We start from the raw sequence: 24,221 nt of genomic DNA, 5'->3' as shown, positions 1-24,221 counted from the left end.
CCAACCCAATATATATACAAGGAAAAAAAAAAAAAAAAGAAAAAAAAAAGTGAAATTTGAAAAAAACAGTTTCATGCATTTAAAAAGACATTTTTGTTTGGAAAACAAACAAAAAAAAAGATATATAAATTTAAGCACAAAACATATTGAAAGCTGTTTTCCTTCCATGAGAAAGTGTTCTGTTTTGTATTGGTATAGCAAATTTATGTGCACCTTTATTCAGGTATTAATGCCTTCTTTGAAAAGTTGGCTTTCGCATGGTTTGGGGTGGGTGGGAGAAGAGGTTAATTTGGTTTTGTTTAACTTGTGTCACTTCGAAATGGGTTTATATCAAACTGGAAATGCCATTCCTATATGAGAATAAGAATAGGAACATGGGGTTTTGTGTGGTCTGGCTAGTACACTTTCTCACTGTAGAAAAAATGTAATGGAAAATCTGGACATACTGTGAGTGGTTTTCGCACTTCATAAGTTTAGCCATCTGTGGCAGACGATCTATTCTGTGTGTTTGTTGTCAGGTTCAGTTACATTGCTTTAAAAAGGAAGATAGGGTTGGCTGGAAGCTGTTGGAGAGAGAGAGGGAGAGAGATTGCCGCTACCCTGGGAGCAACTGAGCATATTTTAGGGGGAGTTCTCATGCTTCAGAAAAAGAGGGATGGAGGGAGAATGGAAAAAAAAAAAAAAAAAAAGAAGTTTCATGCAGAAGTTTAGGAAGATACTGAGAAGCTGCAGAGAAAAGAGAGGAATGGGCTTACAACCTCAGGTGATGGAGAAGGCAACTTGTCCAGCTGAGGCAGAGGAGATTTTGCAGAATTTACTGCAGACCAGAAAGCCGGTGAATTGTTGGAATGGAGTGAAGCCTGGAAGCTGGGCATCAGCAACCAAGGAGTTTCATGAACCTCCTGTTTCTATTCTGCCTTTTCTTTCTATTCTATTCTACTAGTGTGTAATGCTGCAATTTTGACAACTGTAACCACCATGAAGGACCATGGGTGCTTACAGAAGTTGAAAAGCCTTACAGAGCTATACATGGCACCCAAGCAAAGAAGTATGTTTTTCGACAATAGAATGTGTTGCACTGGTAAATTTTAAGACACTTTTGGAAAGAGGGGGAGGGGAATTTGATGCAGGCTGTTCAGCAGGTGCACAGCAGTATGGATGGAGTCAGGGCTGAGCAGAAAAGACAAAGAGAAGGCTTAGCTCTGAAGCTTACAGAAAGGCCTGAATTAAGCAGTTAGGCACTGGTGAGTTTGTCTAATCCATGCCTTACAGCAGGAGTTACATGGCCATTGTTCCCCAGCATGAACCACATTTTACAGAAAGAGATTAATGAGGACTCTGTTCACTCTGCCACCTTTAGACCAGAAAAGCAAAGCATCAGGAGCACAGAATAAAGTAAATACTGCTGGAATGATCAAACTGAGCCAATCCCAGAGCCTTTGATTGCTGAGGAGAGGTGTCATTTCTGAAGAACTGCAAAGGTGGTGAGATTCCTGCATGGAGAAAAGGATTAAAACGCTGCTACAAAACAGATCCCACATGAGGAGCCAAAAGCAGAAATTCAATCTACTGCTGTTGCTAGGGGTTGGACTGACCTCCCCTGTCTTGAGACATTTACAGGTGACATCTGTGTTACATGCAGCTGTTTCTACAGTTGGTAAGACAAACATGTGATTATGGAAGGAGCTAAAGAAAAATTGCACTTTCTTTCAGTTCAGTAGTCTAGAGGACTAGCTTAGATTAGCTCTGTACATTATGTCTGCGCTTGGGCAGATGAATTCTCACTCTTGTGAATAAACAAGGGCTGTGGCGCAGCATGTGGAGTCTCATCAGCTACGATTCTTTGGAGGAAGTCAGTAGTGAGGGAGAGGCAGAAAAAGCCAAGATTTTCTCACACCTTTTTTGTTTGTTTGTTTTTTCTCCCTGTAAAACAAGATTAATATTTCCTTTCTTTCAGAGATAGAGGGGGCTTTGGTGTTGGGTTTTTTTTTAATTGTAGCTGAAAGTTTGCAAAGTAGTCTGATATCAGTTTAAAACAGATGGTGTTAATTCAGCATATGCATATCCTACTGATAAGTATAAACTGTTCTGAATTTTTCTCACCAGTATTTTCTGGCCAGGGTTCTCAGTTAGATTGCAAAGGAAGAGAATTTAAAGTATGTTCTCATTGACTGGGAAGAGACTCTTTATAATGCAGTAAAATTTTCCGTAGATGAGATCTGAGTTTCAAATAAAATTATTCTGAGGGGAAGACATATAATAAATTGTGCATTACATGATGAGAAACAGTGTATTATTAATTACTATGAGTGACTGAGCCCATGCTAAGGATGTTGCATTATGTGCAAAAAGATTTATTCCAAGGACTTCATCATTCCAAGATGAAGATGACCGATGTCTTTTTCTACTGCCACAAATAGCTTCATGGTCAACTAATCCTGAAGCTAACAAGTCATACTTTCATACAATAGTCTTTAATATAACTGTCTTGAATTACCAATGGCAGAATCACATCATCTCTGTCTCAGAACATATTACTGAGGTACAGTTCTGTATGATTAGTTAATTAAATCCAAAACCAGGCTGTCCTGGATACAGGGCACATCATGTGCAAACCATGTTTTAGCAGTCATAACCTACCACAGGCATTGAATGGTCCTTCTGCATCACAGAATTTTTGGTAACTTCCCATAGGTTAGGCTGAGAAGTTCTGAGTATCTACAGTTCTGTATTTATGTAAAATGCCTCTTAGACTATCAGTGAAACAATATGGGGGAGTGGGGAAGAAGTGATGATTGGTTAAGAAACATTAGCTATGTTATACTGTGATATACTATGCTGTAGTATAGTACATAGTCACCATTCATCTACAGACTTTGTTTTAACCTTGTTAAGCACCTACATCATAGCAATAGTAGCATTGCCATTAGTGTTTCTCCAGAAAGTAAATTTTTCTCTTGTCCAACTTATTGTTATGCAGTACATCGAGTTCCATATACCTTATCCTCTGTTTTGTCATTTATTTCATAATCCATTGGGTTATCAAAGCAGAAACCTCCTCTTCAGAAACTTTCATGAGTCATGAGAAAGATAACATCTCAATAAATCCATTCATTTGGATCCTTTTTTCTTTTAAACAAAAATTGGACTATCTTCTTAAAATTCACAAATAATTTGCATATGAAGATTTCAATTCACAGACAAAAGAATTTATTATAAATTCTTTATCAGATTCAGGCTTTAGTTCTGGACTGGGGCTGTAATACTAAAGGCACTCAGAGTACTAACTGGAGTTGGTACTATAAACACAGTATTGTAGCAGTGGGAGAAAAGCTTTGGTTTTTTTTCCCTGAAGTCACTTGATAGTTTTTAATATACTGATATATAAGTGAAATGAAAAATATTTAACATATTTTAGTACAAAACATATAAATACAAACATTTAGTAAGCATCAGTAGGTATTGCCTACATAGCAGCTATGTTTCCTGCAATATTTTCAAGGTGTTTATAGCAAAGCATGAAATCTGTATCCGTCATTCAGAAGAAATTCTGACAATGTTCTTTTGATTTGAGGGCAGTATTTTTCCCTTGTCTCATTTCCCCCTTTCCTTTACTTTTCTCCTATTTTTCCTTTTTTTTTTTTCTTTTCAGACATTGAATAGTGAGAAAAATATGAGCCCATTTGGTGCAGAGATTTCAATGCAGAAGCAGTGCTCAACTCTGACAATTTGACTCTTTCTGTTAGCTTGACAGATGTCCATTGTCTGAATCAATCTGCCAGAGAGTTTTTCCCCATTGTAAAGTAACTGAGATACATGTAATTCTATATACATTTAATATAATTGGACAGCAAATCTCTTATATAAGCTTGTATCCCAGAACACTTTGCAAAGATAAGTAATGCGATTACAAAGATAAATAGCAAAGGATAGCAGAGGCAAAATGAAATGAAGAATAAAAAAGGAAATACTTGTTTTCAGGTGAGTTTTGAAGATAATGTTACTATGTGAGGTAGCCAAAACGATTTACCCTTTCTATAAGGGAAAATTTACAATAAGTGTTGAATTGTATTAAGTGGAATGATTAAAGAGGTTGTTGCATTGAGCAGAAAAAGCAAACAGTATATTGTTTGTAGGATATAAGCTGAGAAAATTAAAACGTGTGAAATCAGTTAAATGCACACCCCTGGAGTATTGTTCTATTTACAGTATTTAAAGTCAAAGTTTCAAAACACTGGTTTTCATTCTTCTCACAAACTGATTGTTCACTGAGGTATCTCTGCTGATTTAAACCGCTATTCCTCATTTTTACCAGTATATTGAGGAGGGGATTGCCCCATTGCCCTTACAGGGAAAAGTTGTCAGTCCTGTTCCAAATTAATCACAAATCAGTTAGTCTGTGTAAAACTACCTCTTCTATGCAAACGACTGAGAACAACTATTCACAAAAAAGTAGGTGAAATGTAGGTTTAGATCCTGTTGAATATCACTGTGTAAGGGCCACATCTGTCTGTAGTTTTCATATCAAATTTCCATTTAATTTCTTCTTTCTCCCTCCAAGATCAAAATAAGCCTTTTATGTGTTTAAATGAGGAAAAAATTTGATATCTTATGTCACGTCAGCTGTTAGGAAGTGCACTGTGCTGTTCCCCTTGCATTTGAAGTGAAAATGGCAATTTCAAACAATTTCACAGAGAAAATGAAAAGAGCAAGAGGATGTAAAGTACAGAAGTGCTCATCTGAGGAATGAGTGACTCTGACTGACACTAATGAAAGCAAAAAAAATTCTGAAGAATGCTTATTGTTTTGGAATAGACTGTTTTAAAAAATGCTATATTGGTTTTAACAGAAGAGAAATTTATCTTTACAGAGCCTCCAAAGGAGTGGGAAAAAAAAAAAAAAAAGATAAAATCAAACTGACGGGCATCTCAGTGCTACTGTGTAGTGATTTAGAAACTAGTTTTCTGCCTGACTGCTCTGTCCCCAGAGCAAAATGCTTTCAGAAAAGAAAAAGACAAGAATTACAAGGAAAGCTCTAGTATATTACTCATGAAGCAGAGTATTTCTCTCCTGTACACAAGGCCAAATTCAGCTCATCAGATTCACCTTCCACTCCCCTTGCCAGAAATGGCACATAAGCCAAGGCAGTACAGGTTGGCTGGTAGGGTTTTACTCATGGGAAGAGTTTGTTCAGAGCAAGTATTGCTCCATTCTCAGCACTGCTGATGAGACTAGATTTTATAAATACATGTTCCAATTTATTTTCCTTACCATGCACAGTTCATCTGCTTCCCTTTACCTGTTGGCTTCAGAGGTGGGTTCCCACACTCTGTGGTTCTTTGTGCCACAGAAGTGACCCTGTGTCAAACGTAGCCAGTGGAGAGAAGTTTCTCAATACTCTTGCTCTAATGTTTGTTACCGAGGGTAAACAAAGCTCTTCCCCTCTTGTCAGTGGTTACCACATAATAGATATTGTCCAGAAGGGTGCACAAAAACTTGCATGAGAAACTATTTCTTTGGAGAGGACAAACTACAAAACATTGTCCAATATCTCTGTTTCCATCCTACAAGAAGATGCAGTTAAGGATTCTGTACTTAAAATGAAGTAATCTAATTTTAGTGTATTATGTTAGTATCTTTTGGAATTATGTTTCATTTACAAGCAATTTTAAAGATGTTAAATTATCTAAAGGTCTTTAATGAATGATAACTGATTTTCATAGATTCTTTGCAGTAAATTAAATGTTTAAAATAATGATTTGCCAAAATTTCTAACAGTTCTAACTGATGCATTTCTAATGATGAGGAGCACATACCACAATACCAAGTTACACATACCAACACTATAAGTAAAATATCTACATTACAGTTTCAGTTTTTACTGTCCATTTTGGGGGTTTGGAGGGGTTGCATTTGGGGAGGTTTTAGATACATGAAAAAACCCAGATGTGAGAGTTGAAACACAGAGAGCTACACCACAAGCTTCACCTTCCACCCCATCGCTGCTTTAGTAACCTGCATTGGTCCCTACCTAATGTGACCTCTGTTCTGAATGGGAGAGTAATTTCAGTCCCTCCATTGCTTGTCATCTCTTCTAGATGCAAACAATTTATTCTGAGTAGTTTCATTTAACACATCAGTGTGCATCTCTCAAACTGATACTAATGATGAGTTTGCTCAGCTTATTGACTGAATAGTCCTTATTTGAATACAGAAAAGATTTGCATTGTTTTTCTGGTAATCACGGCACAGCCATCTTTCTGCTGACATTTCAAGTTTGTTGCAAGTCAACATCAGATGCTTCAGGAAACCTTACCCTGCAAAGAGTAGAACAGGCTTTACACCACGCTGTTGAGTCTTCAAAGGATTGTGACAGAGGAGTGGCTTCAGCTATGACCCACTTCCCCTTTACTTTTTTATAGCGTCACAGTCTGGAGGTAGTCTGACATCATTGTGTCTATTACAGAGACAATCTAGTGGTGGCAAACTCTAATAAGGATGCTGTCATTGCAGTTGTAATTGGCTTGTGCATATGCATATATGTATACATATTGTATACATTATTTGCAGGATTTGTCCCTATTTATAGGAAAAAGAAAAAAAAAAAAAAAAAAAAAGGTAAAAAAAAAGGTCTATTTTGTCAACTCTGAAGAGGACAGAAGTACAGAAGTTTAAGTTTGTGTTGTGATCACAGAAAATGTTAAAAGAACAATGAATAATGAAGGTTACATATTTGCTACTAAAATCCAAAGTATGCAGGAAGTATATAAAAGTTGTATGCCCGAGTGTGAAAGCTAATTTCTTTGAGCAAATGAAGCTAATATCCACGCATGACTAAATGAATAGAGAGGGAGGAAGATGGAAGAACACTGTGTCATATTCAAACAAATTCAGTGGAGAAGAGGAGGAAGAAAGAAAGATTGAGTAACTAGAGTCAAACACACTGTTTAGAGGTAGAAATTCATTACAGATCTCCTGAGCCAAACAGTCCCCCAAATAAAACTATCTCTTTAAAAAAGATAAAAGTGGTGGAATGTATGACTATTTCCTAGTGCTCGACTGATTCTTGTAGTGGGTCGGAGTCATGATGGCCTTGTCAGCAATGCCATCAAATTAGAGGAAAGAATAATAGATAGAAAAAAGTATATTTTCATAAATATTCACAAGGAATAGGATGGTCACCTCAAAAGAATTATTCCAAAGTCACCACACAATTTAACAGGGTTCACAAGCCTTTGTCCAGATGACGTCTAAAAATTAAAACTCAGGAGATAAAGCACATCAAGGCTAATATATATTGGCAAGGCAGAGGAGGAAGGTTTTGCTAACTCTGCACACAACCTTCTGCTCAATGTTTTGAGTTCCTCACTGTGTTGTTATCTTGTCACTGAACTGCAAGACTGAGGAGTGCATTCTTCTGCTATCTTTATTATCTAAATGTTGTTAAGCTTTAAAAATGGTAGAGGAGGGGTAAGATTGTTTCTTCTTCAGTTCTTTTATGTGTAGTGTTGGGGAGAACATATCTGGAGTTTTATATCAAGCACAAGCTTTGGACTTAGTTTAGCAAGGTCAGCTCTACCTCAGCAGCAGATCTGATTACCACTATGCCCATCCTGAAGGGACATCCCAGATTAGTGTGAAATTGTCTCCATATACAAGTGTCAGCAATAAAGTAATAGCGTTTATGATGTTGTCATGGTGAAATAAGAAGCAGAATAATTCAAGTTGTATGCAGCATTTAGAGTGATCATTTACTAAATACAATGTTTTTCAAAAAATACGGAGGGTGATAGATGGATAGAAGTAAATAAAGATGGAAAATATGATAAAATATAGTAGAAAACTTAATGGATTATTCAGTCAGAGAGCTTCCTAAGGTCACCTGTCTGACATCTAACCTAACCTTTAACCAGTAATTGTAGGGTCTAAGAATGCCTGCCTGTATTTTATAGGTTTATTTGGGTCCATAGTAGTTTCATGGAGGTTTCAGCCCCATCTTTCCTTTGGATACGTTAAACCTAAAATGAGTGTAACATTATAAATATGTTACAGGGACCAGAAGTATAGGGATATACCACATAATTACTCCTTTCCACTCCCAATTCATTGTGATTAAGAGATTAGAATTTGGTGAAGATCAGCCCTAGCTTGTCTTTTTTCCTTTCTAGTTAATTAATTCAAAGAAAATGCAAAAACTAAATTTAACAGCTACTCTAAGGTTATCTGCAAAATACTTCAGTCGAACTTCCCTTCCATGAACTTCCCTTCAATGTGCTAATGCAGTTCCCAGGTAGCATGCTAACATAACCAACAATGAGAATATCCAGGAAGAAAAAAAAAAATAAAAATCCACACATGTTATCACAGTCCTAACATATTTATTTTTCTTATCCCAATAAATAAAGTAAAAATAATTAAGACTTGCCTCTTGTGAGAATAGAAGCTGAGAACTAGAGGTTATCAATACTTTTTCAAAAGCAAGTGGTACATCTTCCTCTAGTGTCTGTTAGTCTGAGTTTCTTTATACGGAGTCAAAGATATAAAAACAAGATGGGGGGGGAGGGGTGTTTTGATAAAATGCATTATAAGCTGATGCTGGGATTTATTCATCAGCAACTTAACTGTCATCTGAAAATAATAATTCCATAAAGTATTGTAGACCTTTTAATGACTGTTTTATTAATAGCTCTTCCCCAATACCAGTGACCATCTGTGACTGCTTCACCATCTGTGATTGCTATTTCAGTTTGGGAGAGGGAAATAACAGTGGTATCACACCGAATTTACAATGTAAATTAATAGCCAACTAGACCTACTGTAGATGATTAATTTGTCTTTGATTATAAGTACACACTGAGCAAGAGAAAATTAGTTTCTTTGATTTGTTGGCACAACATGGGTTTGGGAAATGGCCACGGGAAGCTGAAAACAAAATTAAATTGCATTTATTGAAATCTGAAACATGCAAAAGTTGATGGAATTTAGATTAAGAGGATGAAAAGAGCTTAAATGGCACTTGAAAAGGTAGTGAATGTTTCTTTAAAGATCCATGGCAAATTATGTTGATTATTGTGATTTGCTAAGGTAACAGGGGAGAAGCAGAAGAGGGTTGTCAACACTTTAAAAAAACTTTTACAATTTCTTGAAGACAGAATAAACTGATAAAATAGTGATTTATAAACTACTAATTAAAATTAATCTTGTTGACTTCTTATCTGAGTGAAGTAACTTTTATTTCAGGAAAAAAAAAAATCATTTTTACTTAATAACAGTTAATGCTTACTAAAGTGCTGTCCTTGCCTGCAAAGGCAGAAAAGCCAAGTTAGTTAATATTCTTTTTACTTCCCTTGTTAAACTGTGCTGAAGTGCTTCCAAATTTTGCTATTTACGCAACTGCATTCTGTAATGGCAGAGGTGATTACTTTTAGTGTATGTGTATAGATCAATATCTTTTCCTTTACTAAGGCAAAATTTATAGAAACTATGGGGGAGATAGGATAAAATTTCAAGATCATTCAAGTCCCACTTATTGTATCTTCATTGTGTGGGAGCCTAAGCTTCCTTCAAATCTAAAAATAACTTTTCAAGTACCCTAGTAATTTAGGGTGCAATTTAGATTGCATCTAACCAGTTGCATTGCCTACTTTCCTAGTTGATGAAGAGAGAGAGGCACCTCGGAAAAATGACTCATCAAACTAAGGTAGCTACTTCTCCTAGATCAGGATGAATCATACTTCTGCCATTAACTGTGGGGAAGTCTAGACATCTGAACCGAACTAGATTCCTCTATTTTTATACAGCTTAACTTTTTTTTAAGTTTTAAGCTGTAGCTTTGGAACTGGAACAAATTTCATTTAAAAGTCTTCAATGAACTGAAGAAAGCGCATACCACTTTTATAAAGCACAAGAATCTTCCCTGAAAATATATAGGTAGCAGCAAAGGTGAGGCAAAAATTACAACATCAGCTAAGAACTACCTGTTGTACCAAATAAGTTTGCACCAGAAAGTCAAGTCCTGCTTTCATGTCTGGGTTTCAGAACAAGTTGTAGCTGCTTAGCATGTGCTCAATGTCTGGCTCAGAGACTTTTATTTGATTGTACAATTTATACATATATCTATATATTAATATGTTTCTATGTACATTTATAATTGCATATATTTTTTCTATTAAATGCTATATAAAAGGAAGGTGTGTAGGTCTATATATATATATTCCCCTCCCTCACACACATGTGCTGTGTATCTTTAAGTATATGGAAATAATAAAAAAAAACTTTAAAATTGCAGTCAATTCAATTTCAAGAATATGAAGTAGGTTTTTCAATCTTAGGCTAAACAAAGTCCTAGTGAATTTCACCCTTATTTTGCATTAGATTGCTTGTCTTCCTGACCTTTAGCAGAGCGATGGATCTTTTTTCATGCTGTTTTCTGCTGCTTATTCACAGATACCACAAGCTTTCCTCTCCGTTAGAGAAAGTATGTCGTTAAGCCATACCATGAAAAAAAATTTTAAAACGTGTGATTTATTAGCAATCAAGTCTCCAGAATAGTGATTCAGCCTTGTTTCTTCTATTGCAGGCAAAAGGTTCTTCAAGCATAACTCCATCGGGCACTCAAAAGAAGGTGAAGAGGACTCTGCCCAACCCACCTCCAGAGGAAGCAACAGCAGGAACTCAGTCACCATATACTTCTGTGGGATCAGTTTCACGCAGAAGGATTTGTAGGACTAACACCATGGCCAGAGCCAAAATTCTTCAGGATATAGACAGGGAATTGGATCTGGTCGAACGTGAATCAGCCAAGCTTAGGAAGAAGCAAGCAGAGCTAGATGAGGAGGAAAAAGAAATAGATGCCAAGCTGAGATACTTGGAAATGGGCATTAATAGGAGGAAAGAAGCCTTACTAAAAGAAAGAGAAAAGAGAGAGCGTGCCTACCTCCAAGGAGTAGCAGAAGAACGTGATTATATGTCAGACAGTGAAGTTAATAATACCAGGTCAACCAGAATAGAAACTCAGCATGGCTTGGAAAGACCACGTACTGCACCCCAGACAGAATTTAACCAGTTTATGCCACCACAGACCCAGCCAGAAACACAGTTTGCCCCTGCTACAAGCCCATATGCTCAATATCAGTATTCATCTCCTGCCCTGCCAACTCAAGCACCAACTCAGTTCACACAACAATCACATTACCAACAACAGCAGCCTTTGTATCACCAGCAGGTCTCACCCTATCAGACCCAGACAGCTTTCCAAACAGGAGCTACTATGTCCTTTACTCCACAGGCTCAACCTCCACCATCTCAACAGCCGTCATACCAACTCCCATCACAGATGATGGTGATACAGCCAAAGCCAAGACAAACCACATTATATTTGGAGCCTAAGATAACAACAAACTATGATGTAATTCGCAATCAGCCCCTCATGATAGCACCAGTTTCAACTGACAATAATTATGCAGTTTCCCAGCTGGGTAGTAAATACTCTACCTTGGACTTAAGAATAGGACTAGATGAGAGAAACAGCATAGCAAGCAGCCCTATATCAAGCATATCTGCAGATTCATTCTATGCAGATATAGACCACCACCACACACCCCGAAATTATGTGCTGATTGATGATATAGGAGAACTTACTAAAGGAACAGGAGCACTTGGTTCCAGTTTTAGCCTCCATGAGAAAGATCTGACCAAAACAGATCGACTGCTTCGCACAACTGAGTCCAGGAGAGCACAGGAAGTGTCAGACTTCCTAGCACCACTGCAGACTTCTTCTAGGTTACATTCCTATGTTAAAGCTGATGAAGATCCAATGGAGGACCCTTATGAGCTCAAACTTCTGAAACACCAGATAAAACAAGAGTTCCGTAGAGGTGCAGAAAGTCTTGATCATCTGGCTGGCCTGTCACAGTACTACCATGCAGAGGGCAGCTACAGGCATTTTCCGAAATCTGAGAAATATAGCATAGGTAGGCTTACTCTTGAGAAACAGGCTGCTAAGCAGCTCCCAGCAGCCCTCCTTTACCAGAAGCAGTCAAAACACAAGAAAGCTTTGATAGACCCCAAACTAACAAAGTTTTCACCTATTCAAGAAAGTAGAGACCTTGAGCCTGACTATTCAAGCTATATGACTTCTAGCACTTCAACACTCGGGGGAATTACTACTAGGGCAAGGCTTCTTCAGGATGATATCACTTTTGGCCTTAGAAAAAACATCACTGACCAACAGAAATACATGGGGCCACCACTGACTTCATCCATTGGAGCAGGCCTTGGGACTGCACTAGGTCCAACAATGAGATCCACATTACAAGATGAAGCAGACAAATCTTATAGCAGTGGTAGCAGATCTAGGCCATCATCTAGACCCTCCTCAGTTTATGGGCTTGATTTGTCACTGAAAAGGGATTCCTCCAGTTCTTCTTTAAGACTGAAAGCCCAAGAAGCTGAACCCTTAGATGTTTCCTTTAGCCATGCAGCACCTTCTGGAAGAACTAAACCCACCAGTCTACCTATTAGCCAAAGCAGGGGAAGGATCCCAATAGTAGCGCAGAACTCAGAGGAAGAGAGCCCACTAAGTCCCGTTGGACAGCCAATGGGAATGGCAAGAGCAGCAGCTGGACCCTTGCCACCAATATCTGCAGATACCAGGGACCAGTTTGGATCAAGCCATTCATTACCTGAGGTCCAGCAACATATGAGGGAGGAGTCACGGACTCGAGGCTATGATCGAGATATAGCCTTCATCATGGATGACTTCCAGCATGCCATGTCAGACAGTGAAGGTAAATTAGGCCTCAGACTGGTATCTTACTATCACAACGCAAATCCTCATTTCTATGCATGTGTCTAATTTTTGTTATACTTCAAAGACTTGTTCTTTTTTTCTGTTCCTTGGTGCATCTTCTGTGTAACTACATTTTTGGTGTTTGATTTCTTTTGTTTTATGTGATATTTTTTATTTTACCCTAACAGCTGTTTCTGGATGGTGTTAAGCTACTCTAGCATGCTCACTGTATTGTTGATGATTTGCTTTCCTTTTGGTTTGCTTGTGCATTTTTCTTTTCATTTGTTGATGTCTACTTTTCCAACGATCCTGTGTAGACTATTCAATGTACAATACAGACCTTACCATAAGTCTTTATGTGAAGCCTTTTCCAGTGACTGTGAATCATTGAACTTATTTGCAATATTTTTTGTTGGGATTTGGAAATAATCTCCCAAATCTCTAAAAAAACCTCTAGTAATTTTATTTGCATGAAATTTCATGATAGAATTCAAGAACTGATAATTCCATCTCCCAATGCACCACTTTAGATCTGTGTTTATATAGAAATAATTTGTCCACTAAGTACATATTGTATGTTAGAACCATATAGAGCATAACGTAATAGCAAAATAACGTTCTACATGTGGTTTGTCAAAAGCATCCTGTCATGTGGACTTTTGTGCATTCAGAATTGTGATGATGTAAGATAATTTGTCATTTGGATGGTGCAAGACAATCTCATCCTTCAATAAACTTGCATAAAGTATTTTACTCCTATTGATGGGTTACGCAGCATAGCTGGTTTTATATGCACCCCATACAATATATCTGCCAAATAAGCACAAGAGTTTATATCACTTTGGTTCATGAAAGGAACCTTTCTGATGTATTATATATGGTGCAATTAATAATGTTTCTTCTAAATAAGTACAGCAGAATGTTAAAGCTGATGTCGAGTACTAAATAATTGCAAATTATGTATCAATTTTGTTTGAGTCAGTTCAGACAATATATTCTAAATTGTTTAAAAATCATTAAGACACTTTGAAAGACAATGACATTAATATGTTCAAAATTGTATGCGCTTCCTTAACTTTTTCTTATGTGTATTTAATGCACAATAAAAGAGACTTTGCATGCGCTATATTGTCTGTAAATGGCAATGATTGTCTCAAAAGACACATTTGCATGATTATGATGTAGTATGATTTATCTTTCAGGTTTATAGTGACCTCAGCGTTCATTATTGCATTATCGTTTTTTTAAATATGCTGAATCTTTCATAAGCATTAGAAAATTGCATCCATTTGCCTTCCTGATACCGCAGTATATTAAAGGAATTTGTTCTGTAATTTTTTTTTCATATTTCTTAGATATTTACAACACCCTCATGAAGTCTGTGTTTCAGGAGACGTTCAGGATCATCAGCTCTTTTGATTTTTATCAGAAGTTTAAATCTTTTCACTGTTCTTAAATTCTTAGCACACAGAGTCCTATAACTAAATCTGAAGGCGGTTGAGAGGAACTCCCCAAGTTACAACTCATATCATTCTTTTTGAATAAGTACTTGTTATCTTGTCTCAACTCAACTTGTGACTTTTAAGGGTCATTCTAGGGTCACATTGTGAAAGACTCAGGACTTTTCCTCCTGAAAACTAAGGAGAACCAAAGTGGACCAAAAAAAGCCTCTTTGCTATTCTACCTCATATAACCAGGTCATAGGGAATTACATTTCTGTGCTACAATTCATTTTGTTTCTGTTATATATTTGTGGAAGGCATCCATGTTACATTTTAGGTCGAACATGTTTTGGTTTTAAATTAGTCTCTGATTCGTTACACTCTTTCAGAAGTATTCTAACTCAATTCACATGTCTTTATTAAAGATTGATATGTCCCCAAATACCAGGGCTTCCCCTTTCAGCAATGTTTTCCTAAATTCTATCAAACTTTTGTTTCTTCACAAATAGCTTATTTTTGAAACATTTTATGTAAAGTCTTGGGAAATCAAAACACTTTATAACATTATTTTCAAATACGCCGTCTAATAGCAAGTAACATGAATTGGAAATAATTCATATAATTTGGATGTAAGATTAAAAATAAATGTTCCAAAAAAGCAATTACAGTTCTTCAAAAAGTTATGGCCTTCTTTTTCTCAGACAGCACTTTTCTCTGTAGTGCTCTGACACTGGACAGCTCTTCTGGTGTGTTGCATTCAGCTTTTTAACACAGTTTGCTTTTTTTTTTTTTTTTTAATCTTAAAACAACTGTTGCATGGTGTTAATGAAAATTCATTAAAAGAATTCAGTCTTAAACACTATCTTAGGAAAACTCTTCTTGTTCTAAAGCTTGAAATTTCATCTTTAGAGGCTTTTAAAAATTAAGTCAAAATATTAATTTTTTTCTCTTCAGTTCAAATTGAGAGATATGCTTGACTTTCCATTTGTTTTTTTTTAAGTCACATTGCATAACGAATCCAATAAGAGAATACGCATAGGATTTCAGGCCAAACCTTCTGTTTTTCACTAAGTACACCTACATATTGTAACAAATCTTAAAACCATGCTTCAGCACATAACTTCAAACAGGTTAAAAAAATGGCTCTAGTGTCAGAAGAGCACAACATCCAGAGGTTCCCATTGAAAATAAAATATCGATTTGAGCTTTGGAAACACCTGGTATTTTCTCAGGGTTCTGCATACCATGAAAGCCCTGATCCAGCAAATAGTTCATTATTAACCCTACAGCTGCTACAGCTTCCACAAACTATTAAGTATGTTGAAGATACCTTTTTCCAAGGATACTGAAGGTAGAACTCAGTTTTATGAATATAAATAGTCCGTGCTGATTAGCTAAAATATTAAATATACCTCTTCTCACCTAAAGGATTTTTTCTTTTATGTACTAATTTGTTAATTCTACCATATCTCTATATATCTCTAGAAGTTTAAAATTGAGATATAAAGACATCAAGACATGAACACAGCTGACCTCTTGTAATTTTTCATCTGAGGGATTTAGAGTGATCAGTACTAGTTCTCTGATCAAGTTTCTTGGACTTCACAGCCTGGAATTCCATTTTACCTTGTTAAACTGTGTGCGACTAATAGCATGGGACCTTACTGACTCCACCAGGAGTTTTTTTTTTACAGGTGGAACCATCTGGCTGCATATTGTTGGTCTTAGAAGAAAGCATGTATCCTCTCAGATCAATGATTCATCTTGGCTGTTCTTAGGTTTCCAGCCGAAACAAATCCCAACTAATCAAGCCAAAACCAATTGTGTGCATGTACATATGAGTGTTGCATGTGTGTGTCTATATACACATACATACATTACTTCTTAATAAAATTTCATATAAAATACACACATTCATCACATTTTCATAAAAAGTAGTCTGGTCTGAACTGCAGTATGGGATTCTATATATGTTCTGGCTTTTCAAAAGAAAAAATCCAGCAAAAGTTATTTCAACTGAGACAGGAAGAAAAAAAAAATCTCATTATTTCTTCTGCTCAGGTAATGATATAGATTGTGATAGTGAGCATTAGTATCTGGGATTAGAAAAATGTGTTAGGTTCTTAATGTAAACTTTAGGAAAAAGTTCTGTCAGGATGAGCTATGAACCAGCCTGCTATGTGCAGATGCAAGTCACCTGGAATAAATGTGTAATGCATAAAGGAATTATATATTAGATTATAATGATTTATTGAGAGCAATTAATCAATAAGTAATCACTAGCCAGACAAGCATCAGCCTTTAATAATGTTTCTATTAATTTATATATGCTGATCTAAATAATATTTTCAAATAATTTCATAATAGATAAAATTTGTGCAGTTAGGAAGGATGAGACTGCATAATATCTGAACCAAGATTAAGAATTGTCCAAAGGCCTAATATACTATAGGATGTTGTTTTTTCCACATACAAAATATTATTTTTCAAAATCATGCATACATATTGCTTCTCTTTTGGGATAAATTTAATAAAATAGTAATGAAAAAATAACTTTTTCTTCCTTCTCATTAAACTTTTTTTCCAGCTATTTGTTAAACGAACTAGATTATGTTTACTTTAGCAACTAGAGAAGATTATGCACCCTACCATTTTTCATTTTAAATTCTCTTCTATGTCATGGAACAATTGCTTTCACTCTTGTTTCTATAGCAACAACTGACCTTATTTAAGGTTTGCAATTTCTGGTGATATTGCTGAAATAAATATTGTCATTCCTTGAATTCCGAATTTATCTTGCTTATTAAAGCTTAAAACTCAAACTTGTTTTACATTCTAATTATCTGCACATTATTATGGTTTACACTGATGGGCAATGTAGATGAAAATCTGTACGTTGTGTAGTGGAAATATTATTAAACACATAGGGGCAGATTCTGATCCCAATGGACCCTATGTCAGTTGACCCAATAATCAGTAGGCATAAATATGTGTATTTACTAAACTGATTTCAATTAAATGGTGTTATTTGATTCCACAAGGTTGTCTAACACCAGAGATTTTATACAGGTTTAAAACTGTTGCAAATATAAGAACACTAGTCTGACAGAATTATTGCAGAAAGAACATTCTGACTAACTGACTAACACACAAAGGTTCATACTGCAAAATGGGGGGATGGAGTTCAAAATGTGAACACTTGCAATATTTCTGCTTAGAATTACAAAGAATGTAGATAGCTTCACATCTTCTTTGATTTGGAATGATACTGATTTCATAAAGGAGTCTCAATTTTCTTATTACTTCTAGATGATTTCCAAAATATTTTGGACAATATTCAGTTCAGAAGTTTGGGAACTAATGGAGGTTGGGTTTTGAGGGTCAGGTTTTGGGGTTTTGCTTTCGGTGGGTGGGTTTTTGTTGGTTTTTTGTTGTTGTTGTTTTTTTTTTTTTTTTCATCAGATATTTTAGAAAAGTGTGAGTTCTGCAGTGTGTTTCTGAGCTGCCAGAAAGAATTATATGGCTATAGCACTTGGCAGTGGGTTTCTTCTGCTATTTAATATCCATAGTTTTGACATAGACAGAATCTTCTCACTTTGATATATCACTTACACTAAATTATGCCTAAGTTCAATGTCTCAAGTCTCGCCTGTAACTTTGCTTTAGCTGCATGGCCAATTAATAACCACTATGCATGTTTGCTATGCACAATGCACATAAATGCCCTTTGCCCAGCACTGGATCAGAACATTTGACCTGTCCTTGGTTTTCAAAGCCTATCACCTCCGTCGTGAAGAAACAGATTGGTTTGACAAGCCCAGGGAGTCTCGTTTGGAGAATGGACACGTCCTTGACAGAAGGCTGCCAGAGAAGTTGTCCCACTCTCGACCACCAAGTCAACACCAAGATCAAGTAAGCTGTCAAGTAAGATGTGCCTTTAGTTTTATAAATGTTTGACAATTGCATACTATTGCATAGTAAAGGGACTACAGGGTTAATCAAATTCCAGCTACATTCATCTGAAGTGCAGTTGCATCTGTCTTTGTCATCAGTACTTGATGAAATTAGAGTAACATTCGTCTGCAATTCAGTATTTTGCAGGTTGTCTTTTGATTTTTGAAACATATCTGAAAGGAATTAATCTACTAACGAGAACTATCTATGCATTAGGTATTTCCTATTTAAAAATAAATTCAACCTCTTCTTTTAGTAGTTTAATGAAAGGAGTTACTTTATCCCACTTTTAGTTGGTCAGTATAATCCCAACAGTCTGTGATCAATTACTGAATAAATCAGCAAGACTTTATCAGTCTAACAGGTAGAATGTTTCATTTATTATAACGAGAAAGAAAAATACCATATTCTGCTTTTCAAGCTTGCCAACATTGAAATCCATCACATGTCCACTTTATATTAATGTTTATATATTTCAGATCATTTAAGATCTTCTTGACTGTTTCAGCTATCATTTTTACCGATTAATTGAGATTATACTCTGTTTTCCATGAGATGCAATGGATGCAACAGAAGGTCTTGCATGACCCCTTTGTGGTATTTAAAAGCTTTTATTGTTCATGTTAATTCTTCAGATAACATTCAAAGAGGAATATCCTACTGTCATGCAGCCCTCAGAACTTTTTTTCCTGGTGAGCATTTTCACATTTGACAATAGAATTACATTTTAGAATTCACATTTGACAACAGAATTAGGTTTAATGTAGTACTGAAATAAAGATGTAGATTTTATTAAGTAAGCATTCAAATATCTTACAATACAGGCTGTCATTTATTCCTATTTTTCCCTCTTTTCCTACCTCTAGTTTAGCATGTGTTAAGATTTACACAGCCTAGGTTGTACTGATCCTACCCATTTCTCATTGAGAAAGAGGGTTTTACAAGTTACAAGTCTTAGAGGAATCTATTCAAATAACTTACTCTGTGAACCTACTTTATTGCAGGATAAAAAAACAGTTTAGAGTTTTCACAGATCTTAGTATCACTGGAAATAGATTAAAAAATGCCTATCTGAGCACTTTAGTCGTCATGAGAAACATGCATTATTCTGAGCATACATAATTTTATTTGACCACTACAGCATCATGAGGTAAAATTAAAAATTTGCCTTGAAAATCAGGTTTCTCCAACCTTGTTACTTGCTGTTATCCTGAGCTCTGTGATATGGAGATGGTTGGTAAGATGTATTTAACTTTTAGAACTCCAAAGATTTTGTTCTGGGAAGTAGTTACAAGGCAAGTTACTAGTCACAAAGGACCAATCTTTGTTTTTTCTCTCTTATAAATAGCACTACACTAGGACTGGTTGAAAGACTTTTATCAAATTTTTTTCAGGAAGAAGGTTAAGGGGTCTCAGAGTTTTTGTTTTCCTATATTATGTTCCAGAATTTGTTTTTTTTTTTTTTCCTGAAGTTGTTGTAATATCCCCATGTTTATAGGGAAATAGAGATACCACATTTAAAATCTTGCCAAATGAGTTTTTTAAGGATTTGTAACTTCTGGGATGTAAATTGGAGAGTGAACATGTTTTAAATGATTCTGGGTGGTGCCGTGTAAAGCCTCCACAGAAAAAAAGGTAATGTGGATGGAGAAGCTTTACGACAGTTCCACCTTTCTCTGTTTCCATCCAGGTTATCTACTGTCATTCACCCACTAGTACAAAATAGTATCAGTGTGTCTGCATCGTATACCTGGTCAAAATGTTACTCAGAGCTTGTGTATGTTAAATATATTCTGTAAACATTTGAGATAGCTTTAAAAAGAAAAATTATTTTCACACACATCCAGAAACTAAATTACTTTAAGACAAGATGACAATGGTCAGAGCCATTTAAAAAATTTTCATTAGCTTCACACTGAATTCTGAAAGTAAAACACTTAACAATAGAAGAAAGTAAATCAGTATTAACATCTCTATTTTTTAGCATTCGTTTTATATTTTAGAACTATAAAAAATCCCAAACAAACAACCATTTTGAGGCCAATGAGTGTGGTGATGCAAAGTAAACATTCCCTAAAGGCTTGTCTTTTCTGTAACAAAGAAGTTACTGACTTCTTTGTCCCATGCTGTCTGTTTCCTGTATCCACAACTCAATTCTGCTCAGAGAGCTGTAGTGTCCAAGCATAATGTATTCTGGAGCCAAAAATGGTGAACTGTTCTTCATCCTGACCATCTGAACAGGTCCACCTTCACCTTATTTGTTGCAGAGGCTTTCCTGAAATCAGTTAGGACAACAATGTCCTAGTTAGTGTAGTAATTAAGCCACTGCAGCTCCTTTAATATCTCATACTGATCACAAACCAGCCACAAAAATGAAGTATTTGCATCAGTAGCACTAATTTGCTTGTAATGTATCAGCCAATGTTTCCAAATACTGGCTATAAATTTGCCAATTTTATGTTCTCCTTTGTAAAATGTGTGAATATTTTACTGACCACTACAATATTTGTATTCCAGAAGATTCTTTTCACATGTGTAAAAGATCAATTTCCACACTAGCTGAAATCAGAACTGCTTGATTACATTCCACAGAGCTTGTACAATTTGAAGTACTAAATAAAGCACAGCCCTGTGCTTTTGAAACAAGAATGCAATGGATTAACAACCCGGAACTTCCAGGTTTCCATGGATTTCTTATAACCTAGTGGATTAAGCTCACATACTGTATTGCTAATAGTAAAATATATTTGTTTCTATAGCAACTTCTGTGGTGCTACGTAGTATTCTTAAATCACGTTAAATTGCAGTTCAGTTTAGTATCTTAATAGCTGTTTCCCCATATAGTGATTCTGGGCTGCTCATCCGAGGAGAGTAAACATGGTTGAAACCTAATCAATACATAACCTACTGCAGTTTCTCGCTGATCCCTGTTGACCTTAACAGTTTGTTTAGTTTCTGCCAGTTGACCAGCAGCTTCTTTAAATCTGCAGACATCAAGGCTTTTTTTGTTACTGCTTTCCATGAAAATTATTTGTATATCCTTAGCTAAACTGGCTGTTTCAACCAGGTTGGGAAGGAACAATAGGAGGAGGTGCAAGGGAGTAAGAGTTCATGATAAGGAGATGGACAGTGGGGATATTAAGAGGAGTTAAGTAGCTTGTCAGTGAGGGTTTTTTTAATACAGAACTTCCAGTGATCATAGATGGGTCTTTTTAAGCCCTAAATGAATAATTAAATCCAAACTCATCATAAAACCTGTGTGTTGTCAGCAGTTTGCTTTGGCAACAGTTTTCTAATCACAAAAAGAAAGCAAGGGCTCTAGAGACGCAACCTTTCGAATGTTAATCTCCTATTTCTAAAGGCCCTCAAAAAGTATATGCTTGTCTTGGTACATGGGTCTGTACCATTCCCTTGAAATTTAAGTCACACCTTTCCAGTGGCACCTGAATATTTGGTAATTATGAAAAAATGGGAAATAAGGTGAGCACTGAGGTTAAAATGAGAAAATACTGTTTGTGGGAGAGATCCAGAAAGGTACCTGCAAACTTTTCTTCCACATTTTTTAAGTCCATCCTGCTTAGTTTTGATTGTTTTCCCACTAGCAAGGAGACTTAATTTTAATTTGTAGTAAACTGCTTTCTCTGAGGCTTGGCGGGGGTGGGGGGAGGCATTTTGTGATTCAGTTTCTCTGGAACTACAATGCGAAATAGGACATTTCCAAATTTAGTATGATTGTTAAAATATCTAATTTAATGAGTGAATTGTTCACCTGCCACCCTCTAATTCAAGGTGGAATTTAACAGGCAGTTTCTCATTTTGTAGTCACCCAGAAGTGTTGTTCTCACTGCATGCCAGAATGACTTCTAAATCAAAAGCCAGAGTTCTGTACTAACCTAATAGCAGAAGCAGAGGCTGCTCACTTTGCAATTTGTTGATGAACAGGCACATCATATTTGTTAAGCTTTTCTTCAACACTTCTTTATATCCATCATCAGGGATCTATCAGTACAGAAAAATTTACACCATCAGGATTTCTAGATAACTTGACATTCATGCTCTGCACAGAGGATAGGTAGTGGTTCAAAGGGGCAGGATTACTTTAGCCAGGGATGTTCTTGGTGCCAGCTTTTACAGGCCTTGTTGCTCATGCAAGTACTGGTGGTATTCAGAAATTAGGATAGATACTATCTCACCCAACACCTTGAGTACCCATCATCTTGTTTCTGGATACCTAACTCAGCTAAAATTTCCATGAAGACTATTTCCTGAAGGACTACAGCCAGGTGTAGCTGCTGAGATTCACCTTGTCAGGACCTGTCTAAGATATTGGTGGAAGGGGAGATGCAGCACCATTTAAAACCAGAAATTCCCATGGCTTTGATGACCTGATCCAAAGACCAGTCAATACATTACAGCTGTTGCTATCGTCTTTGCATGGAATACTAAAATATACTTGATGCATTTTATTTCTTAAATACAGTACTAAAGAAATTTGTCTTAATTGTCTTCTTTAACATAAAATTCCCTTATATGAGGCTTCTATAGAATTTTTTTTTATCAGACAAAATATATAAAGATAGCAAAGGGAAAATAAAGTATATATTTAAACTGATTTTCTGTAACAGTGTTAGAAAACTTCAGCACATTTATTTGCCATTTATTCAATTTTTTTGGAGGATCTTTGAGCTGACTAATAACATGTAATACATGACCAGAGTTTAAATTCCTGGAGAGAATGCTTTATGGTCCAGTTTTCATTTAACTCACCTGAATGGAACCTCCAAGGGCCCACTGAGTTATGTGCAGAAAAATGTGACCCGAGTCAGCTCAGAGGGCACAATAGGAGGGACGGTACACTCCAGAGTCAGTATGTGTCTGTGATCAGAAGAGGATGGCATTGCCAGTGCTGAACTGCAAGAATTATTATTTGACTGTACTGAATGCTCCCAGAAAGGTGAGAAAAGGATCTTCATGACAAGGACAAGGAATCTGTGGATTTTGTAGCAAATAAGTGGGATCAAGTCACCTTCTGCCCTGTGACCTAGATCTGGGTTTGGGGACTTACATGTCCTTCATTCTTGCAACCTTGCAGTGGAGAGACCTGCAGCATAGCTCAGATTTACACTGTCATGGCTGTGTGACTTCAGTGGCGTCCCTCTGTGTCTTCACTGGGCTAACTGGGGAAATAGTAATTTAGAAGGACCCCCTGGTGTATATTCAGGTGATGAGAAATCACCTTTTGTGAAAGTTAGATGTGAACACTTGGAAACACAACATAATTTTTGTTGTACGAGGTTTCAAATATACCACTGTTTTTTCCTACGTGTTCTGACACTTTCACTCAAATATTGTTCTGAGGGTAAATGCCTAATGACATGTTCGGTTAACTACTGATTCCCAACAACAATAAAAAATAATATGCTACCCTGAATGCTAATAAACTTCAATGCATTTATTCATAACTATATGAATCGCCAAGAATTATACTTATCATAAAATTCTGGAAGTGAAAGTAATGAGGAAGAAATAAACTGAAGTAGGAGATGGTCTGTATTTTCTGAAATATTTGTCAGCAAATCATGTACAATATGGCATTGAATATTCTTGGATTATTATTTTTTTCAAAAAAAAAACAATCTTGCTAGAGAAAGATAAGATACAGCAATAAAATTTTTTTTTAAAAAGTGTTTTTAAGTTTATGACCTGCAATGTTACTCAGTTAAATTGAATTGCTCCCACCAAAATGGATCCTTGCTAAGGAACTGTTCAAATGTGTTCATACTGATTCTTTTGAATTGCATTACTTTGTAATCTTTTATATTTAATTAAAAATTAGATACATTATTCCATATTTTTTTTCAGTTTTATGTAAACTACACGTGGTAAGGACTTTATTTTTACTATTACATTACACTTGCTGAATTCTGATAATGTAATTAAAAACATAGCAATGTCTCTATCCATAAGTGTGGAAGTCACATGGCACTTTATACACTTCTGGTAATATTAGACCCTATGTTCTGGCAAAATGCCAT

The 24,221-nt window shown here is 36.1% G+C and overlaps 1 protein-coding gene across 1 annotated transcript in view; it reads left to right on the top strand.

The window, feature by feature from the left end:
* PCLO (piccolo presynaptic cytomatrix protein) overlaps window positions 1-24,221 on the top strand; it is a gene marked incomplete at its 5' end in the record, with an annotated part of 357,264 nt that overhangs the window by 186,641 nt on the left and 146,402 nt on the right. The window contains 2 exons of the mRNA XM_026868016.1: window positions 10,580-12,788; window positions 18,008-18,144. Coding sequence (XP_026723817.1) covers window positions 10,580-12,788; window positions 18,008-18,144 — 2,346 coding nt within the window. The remainder of the gene's footprint in view (window positions 1-10,579; window positions 12,789-18,007; window positions 18,145-24,221) is intronic.

The sequence above is a fragment of the Athene cunicularia genome, assembly GCF_003259725.1.
Source record: "Athene cunicularia isolate RWA chromosome 1 unlocalized genomic scaffold, athCun1 chr1_part2, whole genome shotgun sequence".
NCBI lineage: Eukaryota > Metazoa > Chordata > Aves > Strigiformes > Strigidae > Athene > Athene cunicularia.
The sequence above is the reverse complement of the archived record's forward strand: the minus strand, read 5'-3'. Positions and strand labels throughout refer to the sequence as shown.